Raw genomic sequence first — 12,533 nt, 5'->3', positions numbered from 1 at the left:
GAGAGCATGACCTGAGCCCAAGTCAGATGCTTACCCGACTGAGCTACCCAGGTGCCCTCAGTTATGTCTTTCTGCTCAGCCTACCTGTGGCCGAGATGCCAGTCTGCCCAAGCATGCCATGTCTGACAAATTGCTCGCTGATGGTCTGCTCCAGCGGGGGCAGTGAGACTGCCTTCACTGGTCCCCTGTTGGTATGAGACCTGGGGTCCCTGGAGGGAAGCAAGAAGCCCCAAGAACATATGGCAAGTGGTGGTGCTGAGAAATCGGGAAGACCCTTTTCTTTATCCCTCCAAGCCCTATGCCAGCCCTTGGAGCCAGAGGTGTAATCTGGCAGGCACAGAGAGCCCCACTGTGCACCTTCTCTTGGGGCAGGGCTTGCAGAATGTTTTAGGGGGCACATTACACAGCACTCGTTGGGTCCCAAGTGCAGAAACCCAAATTATCCTGGATTAATCCCAAATTATTTGGAAACCCAAATTACCCTGGAATTCATCGGCTTGTGTTACTATAAATGTTCCGGTTGATTGCCTTCAGGCATGGCTGGTTCCAGGGCCCTTTCATTCATTTATTCAGCCAGAGACTGAGGACCGACTCCCATTGGACCAGTTGGGTCACGTGCCTGCAATCACAGAGATTGGGAAGGGGAATGAGTTCTCTGATTGGCCAGGCTTGGGTGTGTGAGGGTTAGTGGTCCCCACAGGAACCACCTGGTCCGTGGTTCCCACAATCACATAGAGACATGAGCATTATCAGGGAAAGGCCTGGATTCTCAGGAGGAAATGGGTCGGAAGAGCTGAAGCCGGTTCTGGGTCAGGGAACAGCGGCTCCCTCCCCAGAACAGCTGCGCATCTCCTGGGTGAGGGTCGCTGCTCTCCCTCCTGCGGGAGGTGACACCGAGCTGAGCCTGAAGGGAGGAGGTGGCCCTCTGAGGGGTAGCATAAGGGAAGAAGTGCCTTCCAGGTGGTTGGTTTACAAGGGCCCCAGTGGCCAGATGGAATGGTGGGGGGGGGGGGGGGTGCGGAGTGTGTCTAAAGGCGGCGGGGGGGGGAGTGTCAGGGCCAGGCCCATGGGGACTGGCGGATGTGACCAAGGAGCACAACTTTGTTGGGTCACCAAGCTCAGAGCTGGAAGCTTCTTTTCAGTTTAGGTGCCGTGTGACCCTGGGAAAGTTAAACAACGCCTCTGAGCCTCGCTTTCCTCCTTTGTAAGTTACTCTGAGCTGCTGCGTGGAGTTAGGCGCCTGGCGGCTGCAGCGCACTCCTAAGACGCAGTAGGGCTTTGGGTAGAAGGGCTCCGCGGCAATCCTCTTCGTTATGATCCGTTTTTGTCTGTCGGGGAGCCTGAGGCCCTGCAGGAGGGATGTGCTGGCTCAGAGCGCCCTCTGGTGGGCACTTGGGGACACAGCTCAGAAAAGAATGAAGCCAGAGCTTTACAGATCCTTCCTCCCTCTCTTCTTCCTCCTCTCCCCTCCTTTCTCCTGGCTTTCTTTGCTAATCTTCCTTCCCCACACGCTCTCACAGAGCCTGCTCCCGCCTAGCGGGAGACCCAGCCACGACTGAGACAGCCCAGGCCCTGCCCTCCTGGGGTTCACAGTCCCTTGGGCGGTGGGGTGGGGGGACACAGGGATCCCTCCCGAGGGGAGCTTCACGCGCGACCCCTGTGCTCCAGGCTGGACAGACCCCCGGGGAGGAGGGCAGGACTGCACTGGAGCCATAGAAAGGGGAGAGGCAGGGTCAAGTTTGTGACGCCTTGTGGAGGACGGGTGTGAGCTCCCTGCCCCCCCCCCCCCCCCCCCCGCCCTAGGGCGAGTTCCGGGTGGCTCTGCTGGGATTGAGAGAGAGTCTGGCAGGCCACTTGGGGCGGGCTCTGTCCTTGCACGGGCAGGAACGACCTCCTGGCTCCCACAGCGGGGCGAGAGTGGGCGAGGGATAGTGGACACTGGGTTTCTGTGTATGTCTCTAGCTGTGTGTGATGTGTGTTAGAGGTGGGTGTGTGTGAGGGGTGCAGGGGTTTTTGTAAACGTGTCGGTCTGTGTGTCAGTGGGATCGTGTCATGGGCAGGTGCGAGCCCAATGCCTCAACTTGAATGGAGCAAACCTCTGACACCAGCCCGCTCGGGTCCCCCCCCCACCCCCCCCCGTGCCCCCGGGCGAGATAGATCCGATCCTTGAACCTGAGACCACGGTGTCCTGCCTGGGACCCTCTCCCCCAACTCTGTCCCCCGTCTTGGGCAAATGGCAGGTCCTACAACGGCGGGAAGGGAACAAGGAAGGAGCCATCACCTTTCACTCATTAGACAGAAAAATCTTCGAAGGCTGGATAACATCCCGCGTTGGGAGAGGGGGTCGGGGCCCGGGAATCCTCAAGCGCTAACGGTGGGGGCGTGAATGGGGACAGTCCTTGCACTGGGTGGCTTGGGGGACTTGGGAGAGGGAGCAGTCCACAGACCCTACCTCCCGGCAATCTGCATCTGGGACGCGTGCCAGGGACTGTCCCACTCGGCCCAAGAGGATGGGGCGAGGGTGTGGATCGTCACGTCTTTAGCAGCGTGGGGTGGGGGGCAGGGAGGCGGGAGAGATGCAGACAGGCGTGTGCCCCGTACTTCTGCTGGGTACCCCGCCAGCCCCAACTTCGTGCCATAAAACCACAACTTTTGCTTACGCTCACGGATTCTGCGGTCAACAGCGCTGAAAGGGCACCGTTGGGAACAGCTTCTCTCAGCCCTACGAGGTCTGGGGCCTTGGTTGAGGTGACACCAACGTCAAAGGTCTGGGAGCCCTTGGAAGCTTCGTCTCTCCTGTGACCAGGGCCTGGTGTGGGGTGGCCTGACCGGAGGACCGGCGTGCCTCCAAGTGGTCTATCCGTGTGAATCAGGCTTCCTCGCAGCCCGGCAGCTGAGTTGCACACAAAAGCCTTCTGTTGCTGGCCTTGGAAGCCCCAGGACATCCTTCCCGCCACACGTTATCACTGGGGGCAGCCGCAAAGCTCGCCCCGGTTCAGGTTCAAGGAAGGGGGATGCGGACCCCCACCTCTAGGGACGACCCGGAACTTGCAGCCGTGTCTTAAAACCGTGATCGGTGTCTCGCCTTGGAGGAGGGGACGATAAAAAGGTGAAATGGGCTGAGTTCTCGTTGTGGGACTCCACCCGGCGGGCAGAATTACAGACGAGACATATTAACGACGGTCGCTCTGAGACACGTTACCCACAAGGGCTCTAAGCAAAGGACGCTTTGAGTAACCAAAGCGGGGGAACAGCTCTCAGACAAGTTATCCAGGGGCGCCCGGCTGGCTCAGTCGGTGAAGCGTCTGACTTCGGCTCAGGTTATGATCTCGCGGTCCGTGGGTTCGAGGCCTGCGTCGGGCTCTGCGCTGATGGCTCAGAGCCCGGAGCCTGCTTCCGATTCCGTGTCTCCCTCTCTCTCTGCCCCTCCCCTGCTCGCGCTCTGTCTCTCTCTTTCTCTCAAAGATGCATAAAAACATTAAAAAACTAAATAAATAAATAAATAAATTAAATAGCTATTATTTTCCCAAATCAACCAATTCAAGAGGAGAATGGCGTTGTGTTACGTTCTTGCAAATCTCCTTCGTGCCTGATTCAACAGAGGTTACTGGATTCTCCTACCTGCTTTTGCGTTCAGCCAGTTGCAACATCGCCACGCCGCGTAGCCTCTGGAGAATTCCACCGAACACTGGTGAGAGACTGAGAGTGAAAAAGGCAAATAACGCGTTAGTCCTCTCGTGACCACGGGTTTGATCCCGTGGACCCCCTGAAATGCCTCTGGGAACCCCTAAGGGTTCCTGGAGCACACTATGAGAACCCCTGTCTCAATGGTTGCTTTTACCACTTAACACGTAGGCTCGGGTTTTTTGTTTTGTTCTGTTTTCCTTCCCCTCAGACACAGGGAGGTGGGAGAAGAATTGTGCCAAGCATTTGATACGCCCTTCTCTTCCAGCTGTTTCTATGGGAACCGTGGAGGCCACAGCCAGGGCTGGGCAGGACATTCGGGGGCTTCCTATCGCCCTGCCTGGCTGGGGCCCGTGTGATCGTTCGCTCACAGGGCTCAGAGTTCAAGGCCTACTCCGATCCTGTGCCCTGGAGCTTCTGCAATGTTTCCGTTTCTTGGGTGCCACAGTCTTCTTCCGGAGGTTTCTGAGACTCTCTAATTCTCTACTTGGCTTCTGGGACCATGTCCCCACCCACTCTGCCCCACTTCCCGCCCCCCCCCCTCCCCGGGAGAGAAATGAATGGGGCCAGCTTCTGGGGGGACACAGCAGCCAGAAAGTGGGGTGAAGAGGACAGATGATCGCACCTGCCGTTCGTGACCAAGTGTGGATGTAGAGGTAAGGGGAGGGGAGGCCAGATGGAATTACTTGGAAGCGGGGCACAGACACTAGAGTAAAAGCGGGCATGGTCAGTGGCAATGAAAACCGTGTTTGGAAAGACGTGTCGTGGGGGCGCCTGGGTGGTTCAGTCGGTTAAGCGTCCAACTTCAGCTCACGTTGTTGGACAAGTGAATAAAATACGCCAAAGGTGGCCCATGGGGCTAAAACAAACTCTGGTCTCTAGCTTAGAGACCCCTCGTCCAGATTCTTCTTCCTTTGCTGCGTGCGCGAACCCTCCCCCCCCCACCCCGAAATATGGAGGCTTACAACTATAAATTACCCTTCCCGCTCGCATTCGGGGCTCAGATCTTTGGAGAAACGGTCTCCTCTGAGCCCGCCGGTGTTAAATGAATCTCCGATCCACCAAGATCTCTGAGTGCCGCTTGGTTTTTCTGCCAGCGTTCCAGCCCAGTTCCGTAACAAGTTCAGGATCTCACGGTTTGTGGGTTCGAGCCCCGCGTGGGGCTCTGTGCTGACAGCTCGAAGCCTGGAGCCTGCTTCAGATTCTGTGTCTCCCTCTCTCTCTGCCCCTCCCCTGCTTGCGCTCTGTCTCTCTCTCTCTCTGTGTCTCAAAAATGAAAAAAACTTTTTTTTTTCAACGTTTTTATTTTTATTTTTGGGACAGAGAGAGACAGAGCATGAACGGGGGAGGGGCAGACAGAGAAGGAGACACAGAATCGGAAACAGGCTCCAGGCTCCGAGCCATCAGCCCAGAGCCCGACGCGGGGCTGGAACTCACGGACCGCGAGATCGTGACCTGGCTGAAGTCGGACGCTTAACCGACTGCGCCACCCAGGCACCCCGAAAAAAACTTTAAAAAAAAAAAAAAAGATGCATCGTGTTTATGTATAAAGCAGAGTTGGATTCTGGGCTCAGATCCTTGTAAATCGATTCTGCACAGACGTGAATGCCTGGTGGTACATCTGAGGGGCATGGAAGATATGGAACAAGTCAGGGCTGTTCACGGGCGTCCCAGCAAGGAACCTCCTTGGGATTCCTTCTCTCCCTCTCTCTCTCTCCCTCCCTCAAGAATAATAAATTAAAAAAAAATAATTGTTTCAAATTGATGATACGTAAGTGGTCGTATTGTGTACATTTCAGGATACATGAAATCCATTCTTTAAAAAAAAAAAAAAAGATTTTATTTTATTGTTAAGATAGGGCGAGCAGGGGAGGGGCAGAGAGGGAGAGGAGGACAGAAGATCCAAAGCAGGCTCGGCGCTCACGCGGGGCTCGAACTCAGGAACTGAGCCGTGAGGTCGTGACCTGAGCTGAAGTCGGTTGCTTACCCGACTGAGCCACCCAGGCGCCCCGTGAAGCCTGTTCTTAGAATGAACTGAAATCCCCCGGCTTCCTTGTATTTTTACTGAAGGCGGCCAGAGCAAATTCAACATGACACATGTGGCTTGCCTTTGGGGCTCCAATTAGATTTCTGTTGGACCACTTTGCTCTGGAGACAAGGGTCCCATCCACTGGGGGATCAGGAAGGTAAGAGAAGGGAAAAGCAGGGAAAATAGGAAGGGCTTCAGGGGGGTTAGTAGGGAAGTGAGTAAGCAGTTTGGTTCCCCCCCCCCCGTAGCCATGGTAACATTGCTATAAACTCTCTTCCTACATAAAAGAGAAAGAAAAAAGAAAAAAAAAAAAAAAGCCCAAGGTGTTTGGATGCCTCATTTTATTTAACAAATGCTTATATAATGCTAAGTCCTCAATAAATGATTTCCACGGCGGTGACCTTCTAGGGAACACCCACTCTGGGCCAGCATCTGTTCCAAAGGGCTTTCTTTCATGGACCCTCCACTTTAACCCCCATCAGAGTCCTAGGAGGTAGGGTTCATGGTTATTGCCATGTAACAGAGGAGCGGAACCCAGGCCTGGGGGCAGTTCAGAAACCTTCCCGGGATTGGGGGAGGCGGGGGGACGGGAGAAGGAGAACCAGGATAGACATGGGACGGCTGGACCACAGAGCCTGATTTACATAGAGTGGGCAGATAAACGATGTGAAAGAAACGTGTCTAGAGTACCTGTGATATTCACACCCGTGAATGGCCCCCGGCCAGGGGCAAATGCTCTCTCTGGGAACCGGAATTCAGGTCTGATCTCACTGAAGATCATACACATACAAAATGATATAGATATATATACACACACATGACTGATTGTAGGTGCCATTTCCGACCCAGGAATACGAGCAAGAATGAAGCGTGGTCTCCGGGAATGAGGTCTGTATACCCTCAGTGATATATACACCTCACATGTGAAGCCCGCGGACCCTTACTGACGCGTGGGTGACACCCGTCACGCTGAACAGGGCTCCTTCCCCGAGAATGAGTCCTGGTACCACTGTGTGAGGCCAAGGCCTCCTAGACTTCGGCGTCACATCCTGACTTCCACCTGTACACAGGGGACGGGATTACACCCGGCTGAAACCTGGACTGTCCCGAAGGGGACCGTGGAGGTCCGGTCCTGACGTCTCGCTGTCGCCTGTGGATTTGGCCTTTTTGGGCTCATCAGTGCAGGTGGGACCACCTGTCTCCACGTCCTCCTTTCCTCCTGTCCTTTGGAGCAGCACTTTGGACCCCAGCCACGCTGACTCCCGCTCCAACCCGCAGCGTTACCACGGAGACCCGGCCCAGCTGGGGGAGGGGCGCGCCCATCCGCGCAGGCGTAGGACCTAGAAGTCGGGTCGCCTCACCACTGCTCGGCTTGGAGAGCAGGTGAGCGCCCAGACTCGGCCGGTGGATCCCCCCCCGCGGATCCTCCAACAGCCCAGGAGAGGGGGTGTCAGAAAGGCCACCGCATCAGCCGGCTAGAGGCAGAGGGAACCCCGAGACCCCCAGGTCTCAACCTTGCCACATTCGCTGGAACCTGAACCCCAAGGCCTGCAGCGCTGTTCCAGGGCCGGATTTGCACAGGGCGCCCCAGCCCGAGTCCGCTGCGGGCTTCCCCCCGCCCGGCGATCTGTGCCCGTGGGCAGGAGGCACCATGGCCTCCAGGCTTTGCGCCACTGGGGCAGGGGGCTGCGCGCGGACATGCACGGGGCCCTACTGGTCACCGGCATCCCAGAGGGCCTGGAGGAGGCAGCCGTCCAAGCCGTCTTGCAGCCGGCCTTCCTGCCCACCCACCCCCGCCCCGGCACGTGCAGGCTGTGCAACACTAGGGCCAGGAGGGACCAGAAGGCCGAGGCCGCCCGGTGGAGTTTGCGGAGGCCATAAATCACGCCTCCGTGCCCAGACAGATCCCGGGCAAGGGCGGCGTCCGGAGGGTTCTGTGTCACGACCGCGCGGAGGACACAAGGGTCCTGAGGCAGATGAAAGGCCTGCTGCTGGATGAGAGGCCCTCGGAGGCAGGCCGCGGGCGCTGCAGGCCCCGGGGACACATCCCCCTCTCCTGCTTGGCTTCGGAGACCCAGGCCCAGGGCTCAGGGCCCACCCCCAGGAAGGCCGGCTCCCCCCAGGGAAGGGCCTCCGGGCTCGGCTCCCAGAAACCCAGCCAGAGGCAACAGGTGGGCCCAGAAGGGCCAGGAGAGAGAGCCAGGCGGGAGTCCGACGACTCTCTGGGGATGGTGATCCAGGAGCTAGCCCAGGACGACCTGAGCGCTCCACGCCCGCTCCAGGAGGCCGCCAAGGAGCTCAGGAAGAAGGAGTGGACCCTGCAGAGCGACGCGGGCGGAGGAGCGGGTCCCCGCGAGTTCTTGGCCCTGGTGACGGGACGGACAAAGCCAAGCAGGAGCGGGCGGAGGCAGAGCCCCGGGGGCGAGGCCCTCAGCCTCCACAGGGGAGAAGCCCGGCGCCCACGGGGGCGCGGCCCGGCTTTAGCGGCCCTGCTGGCGGTGAGAGACACGTGGCAGCAGGAGCCCAGGGACAGCGACGCTCCCGAAAGCCAGTCACAGCGAAACGGGGAGCCAGGAGACGAGAGGGTGGACAGTCCGAGTTTGTGGCCATGGCGGCCTGTGCGGACCCGCGGGCCCCGTGGGCCCGTGGCGGGGAGGGGAGATGCTGAAAGTCGCTTGGGTGATGGAGTCACTGGGCTGGAGCGACAAGCGAGGCCCTCCCCGCGGTCTTGCCCGTCCGGCGCCGGGACACTCGGGGAGCCCGCGGGAAGGTGGACGAGGCGGGCCGCCGGGTGGACGCCGTGGTCCTGCGGAAGGCCGCGGGCCGCGGGAGCCGCCGGGAGCGCATTTCCAGCCTGGCCGAGCCCGAGCCCCCCTCCACGGGCGCGGGGACCCGGCGGGGCTGACGAGCGACGCCAAGGAAGGCGCCTGGGAAGGAGGGAGGTGCGGGCGCGCGGGAGGCGAGCCGGGCGCGGGCTCGGAGGCGGCGCCGGAGGCCGTGGGGAGCGGGGAGTCGGGGCCCGAGGCCGGGGCGTCCAGGAGGCCGCGGGCCAAGCGGGCGCCGCCCCGTCGGGCTCGGGCAGGAGCCGGGGTGGGGGCAGGGGAGGCGGAGGCGGAGGCCGCGGCAGGGTGGGGGTGGGGTGGGGTGGGGCTGGCGTCGCTGCCGAGGGGAAGGCGGTGAACCGGGAAAAGAAGGGGCGCCGGGGCCCTTGCGGAGGCCGGCGAGGCCAGGGGTCAGCTGCTCACCCTCCCCCACCCCCGTCTCCAAGTCGGCCGCTAGTGAGAAGGGTCGTGGCGGCCAGAGGCTGACACCCCCCCCCCCCAGTGCCGCTAGGGGAACCCGGAGACGCGCCGCCTCACCCCCCCATCCCGGCAACCCCCTCCCCGAAGCCCGCGACAGAGGCGGCCTCCCGGCTTCACCCTGGGACCCGCGCTCTGCTGAGCCACCCGCCGCCGGCCTCCAGGGTCCCTCTCTGTCCCTCCTTTGCAGGTGGCGGGACGATCCCAGGGAAGAAGGACAGAGATTCGGCCCCTCCGGAAGGCAGCAGCCCCAGGTGATGGGCCGGTGTCTCGGGCCACCCAGGTGGCACCCGGTTAGCATGGGGGGGGTGAACGTGGGGGGACATGGGGCAGTGGGGAGGCCAGCCATGCCAGAGAGTTCCTTCTGGCTCTCCGCGAGGCCCCCAGGGTTGCGGAGACCTGCTTCTGGCCAGCGTCTGTGGGCCACTGTCCCCCCACTCCAGCCAGTCTCACGGGGGCCTGGGATCTGGGATGGAGTCCCCGCCACCCAGCTGGGCAGTGGGTTGACACCCACTCTCCCCACGTGTAGCCGAGGCCTGAAGGCTGATCCTCCCTGCTTGGGGGAGGAGATGATTCCAGAAAGAGGAATGTGAGGGGCAGAGGCGGCAGCCCCTAGGGGAGGGGAGAGGTCCTGTGGGAGAAGAGGAGAGAGGAGAGGTGGGAAGGGTGGGGGCAGGGGAGGAGGAGGAGAAAGAAAGGGAAAGAGCAGCAGCCCTGCCCCCCTCAGCCACAGCTGAGACAAGGGACCCAGCTCCTCAAGGCCAAAGCCGGCCACCTGCCACCGTCCGGGGCTGAATCTGCCACTCAGGCCTCCCAGGGATTCCCAGACATCTCAATTATTGGCCAAAATTTTCACCTCTGGGTAGATCACATAAAATCCCGATTTCTGGCTTCTGTCCGTGGCAGTGAGGGCAGCGCACTTCCAACAGGCTTGGGGTCCCCTCACCCCCATCCCCGTTGTCCCTACAGCTGTCCCCTTCCTCGGGTCCCGTGGGCTGACCGACCCCTAGGCGCTGGCTTTGCAGCCCCGGCTTAAGAGGATGAAGGGTCCCCGTTTCTCTCTCTGAGTGAATTAAACACGGGAAGGACCCTGAGGCGGCGCCTGAGGGGGCAGGGCCAGTCCAGCCAGTGCAGGAGCCGCCCAGGGTCTTGTGTTGAGAGGACGGAATGTCCCCAGGAGGGAGCTGCAGCCCAGCCCTGATCCCCCAGGCTCTCGGCTCCGCGCTGTCCGGTCAGCACCTGCTGTCCCCGCGTAGCTGCTTCGGTGCCCGGCGGTGTCTGGGTGGGGAAGTGGACCCATGTTCTGGACTGGCTGCTGTTTCTCGTCCCCTCGTCCTGGGGCTGCGTGTGTGCCTGGGCCAGAGTTCCAGTCCCCAGGCGGTGACGGGCCCATCGTGCCAGGAGGGCCCTCCCTCCACGTCTCCAGGAAGGCACAGGGGCCTGGGGGTGTCCCCACGGCCAGACTGCACTGTCCTACCCTCACCTCGGGACACCAGAATGCTTCAGTTGCACGGGAAGGAGTCTCCCTCAGGGCTGCAGGGACCTCCATGGGACAGTGACTGAGATCACCTGGCAGCAGTCAGGATGCCCTGGGGCTGGGGAGGAAGCCTGTCCTCCCAGGGGGCGATGGCCCTGGTCTGAGTGGCCTCTGCAGCCGCCTGGGGGCGGGGCAAGAGGGCGGAGCATCTCTGAGCTCCTCTCCTGGAGCCCCTGTCCCCTGGGGCCCCTCAGGAAAGCGAATGGAGCCTTCTGGTCTGGTCTCAATGTGCTCTGGACGAAGGGGGAGGGAAGTGTCTGAGGTTGGGTCACCACCCTGGGACTGCCCCATCTCTGCTTTGCCCCCAGTGTCCTTCCGTGGCCGTACCGCCACCCAGGCCCCTGGCCTAACTGCAGCCGTATAAATCCTGCCATGCTTCGACTTTTCTCTGCCCCCACTCCTGGCCTCCTTCTCCACCTCCCACCTCAGGGTGGATGCTTCACCCTGCTCTGTGGCCTGTTGCTGTCTATGCCCAGCACCCAACTCCCACGCTTCAGCTCAAGGCCTGTCCCCTGGCCCTTGTGCCATAGATCTGCCATGGACCCAGACTGAGGGGAACTATCTCCACTCCTCCCTGGGGGTCCTGCCTCCCTTCGGAGTCCTCATCCATACATGGCTACAGGGCACAGAGGGGCCCTTTTAGATCAGTCTGATGTGTGATTCGGTGTCTCTCTTCCCCAAACCCTTTAGAGTTTTTCTTTGTCCCCACAGATTAACATTTGGGGCTTTTTCCTGCCTCAGGGCCTTTGCACCTGCTGCCCCCCCCACCCCCCCCCCCTCCCGTGGCCTGGAGTGCTTCTCCCCAGGATATTGGCACGGCTCCATCCTTCACTTCATTCCAGCCTTTGTTCAACTGTCCCAGTCCCAGGGAGGGCTTCCCTGACCACCCTGCGAAAAATGTAACCCTCCCCTCACATGCCCCCTTTTTCAGAGCTCTGACAGCCTCCTGCCACACCCACGTGTTTCCACATGACCCACGGACTGTATCTGTGTGGGGGGGGGGGTTCGTGGGGGAATGGGTGATGCGGCCATCGCGGGCCAAAGTGCAGAAGGACAGGGCAGGTGGCCCAGGGCCCCCGGGGGAGGTACCGCCGCAGCCCGGAGCCCAGGTCGCCGCGCTAAAGGGTTCCACCAAGCAGCAGACTTCCCCGAGGAGGGACCCGGGAGTCCCGGGCCCGCGTCCCTGCCGCCCACGCCGCAGCGCGAGCGGCTCCCGGAGAGCGTCCCCCGCCCCCCTGCTGTCCCCCGCGCCCGAGGGCCCGCGGCCCCGAGGACACCGAGGACACCTCTCGGTGGCGGCCGGAGGAGGCGGGAGGGACGGGGCGGGCCGCGCGGGACCCGGAGCCAGGCCCGGTGCTCGGCGCTGGCGCGGCGGCAGGACGCACGCCAAGTGCAGACCCTTGCGGAGCGTCGTGGGCCCGGGGACGGACAAAAGACGCTGCCGGAGAAGTGCACGCTGATGCACAACACCAGGAGGCCGCGGGGCGAGCATGCGCGGCGCAGGGTTTGCGATCGGCGCCTAGTTCGGGGGCGGGGGGCCAGGCAGCCCTCGCTGACAAGGCGACCTTTGGGCGAAGACCCGAAGAGGTGAGGGCTGGGGCGGGCCGGTGCCCGAGGGAGGCTCCTTCGGGAGGCGCGAATCTAGGGGTCGCTCACGTGGGATCACGGTCCCCACCGGGGCCAGCCTCCCGCGCTGTTTGTGTCCCCGCGGGGTCAGTTGGTGGGGGAGAGATTCGGGCCGTCGTGTGCGTCCTTATTGGATTCTGCGCACAGAACAGGCGTGGCGGAATTGGAGGAAGGCAGGTTTTCACTGCCATTTCCCAGACGAGGAAAGGGAGGCTCCGGGGCGGGGCAAGGGAGCTCGAACCCGGATTCGTCCTCCTCCGGGGCTCCCTCGCGGAACCGCGGAACCGTTCCAGACCACGTGGCCGCGGTGTCCCTTTACCCCGTCCCCGACCCCACCTCGGCCCGTCCGCTCGGGCCG

At 61.4% G+C, this 12,533-nt stretch overlaps 2 protein-coding genes across 3 annotated transcripts in view; one reads left to right on the top strand and one right to left on the bottom strand.

Moving 5' to 3' along the window:
• Positions 1 to 490: 490 nt before the first annotated feature.
• The window catches only part of PNMA8C (PNMA family member 8C), a 32,796-nt gene continuing 20,753 nt past the window's right edge, over positions 491 to 12,533 (bottom strand). The window contains exons 2-3 of one of the 2 annotated variants that reach the window (XR_015244967.1): positions 2,661 to 3,699; positions 491 to 619 (exon numbers count right to left, since the gene is read on the bottom strand). The gene's annotated coding sequence lies outside the window, so the exon portion shown is untranslated. Of the gene's footprint in view, positions 620 to 2,282; positions 3,700 to 12,533 lie in introns of those variants that run through there. The other variant, XM_086690177.1, reaches the window with a different exon arrangement.
• LOC147573683 (uncharacterized) lies at positions 7,132 to 10,022 on the top strand. The gene is made up of 2 exons (XM_086688649.1): positions 7,132 to 8,803; positions 9,982 to 10,022. Exons 1-2 carry the CDS (start codon positions 7,690 to 7,692, stop codon positions 10,020 to 10,022), a joined length of 1,155 nt encoding a protein of 384 aa, XP_086544775.1. The 5' UTR covers positions 7,132 to 7,689.

Source organism: Puma concolor, chromosome E2 (genome assembly GCF_028749965.1).
Source record: "Puma concolor isolate L17-30 chromosome E2, mPumCon1.1.hap2, whole genome shotgun sequence".
Classification (NCBI taxonomy): domain Eukaryota; kingdom Metazoa; phylum Chordata; class Mammalia; order Carnivora; family Felidae; genus Puma; species Puma concolor.
The sequence above is the reverse complement of the archived record's forward strand: the minus strand, read 5'-3'. Positions and strand labels throughout refer to the sequence as shown.

Excerpts from the sequence above, each read along its gene's own strand:
- LOC147573683 (XM_086688649.1), top strand. The coding sequence starts at position 7,690 with ATGAAAGGCCTGCTGCTGGATGAGAGGCCCTCGGAGGCAGGCCGCGGG. Across the intron at positions 8,804-9,981 it reads GGGCTCGGGCAGGAGCCGGG|CTGTCCCCTTCCTCGGGTCC; the intron begins GTGGGGGCAGGG and ends TTGTCCCTACAG.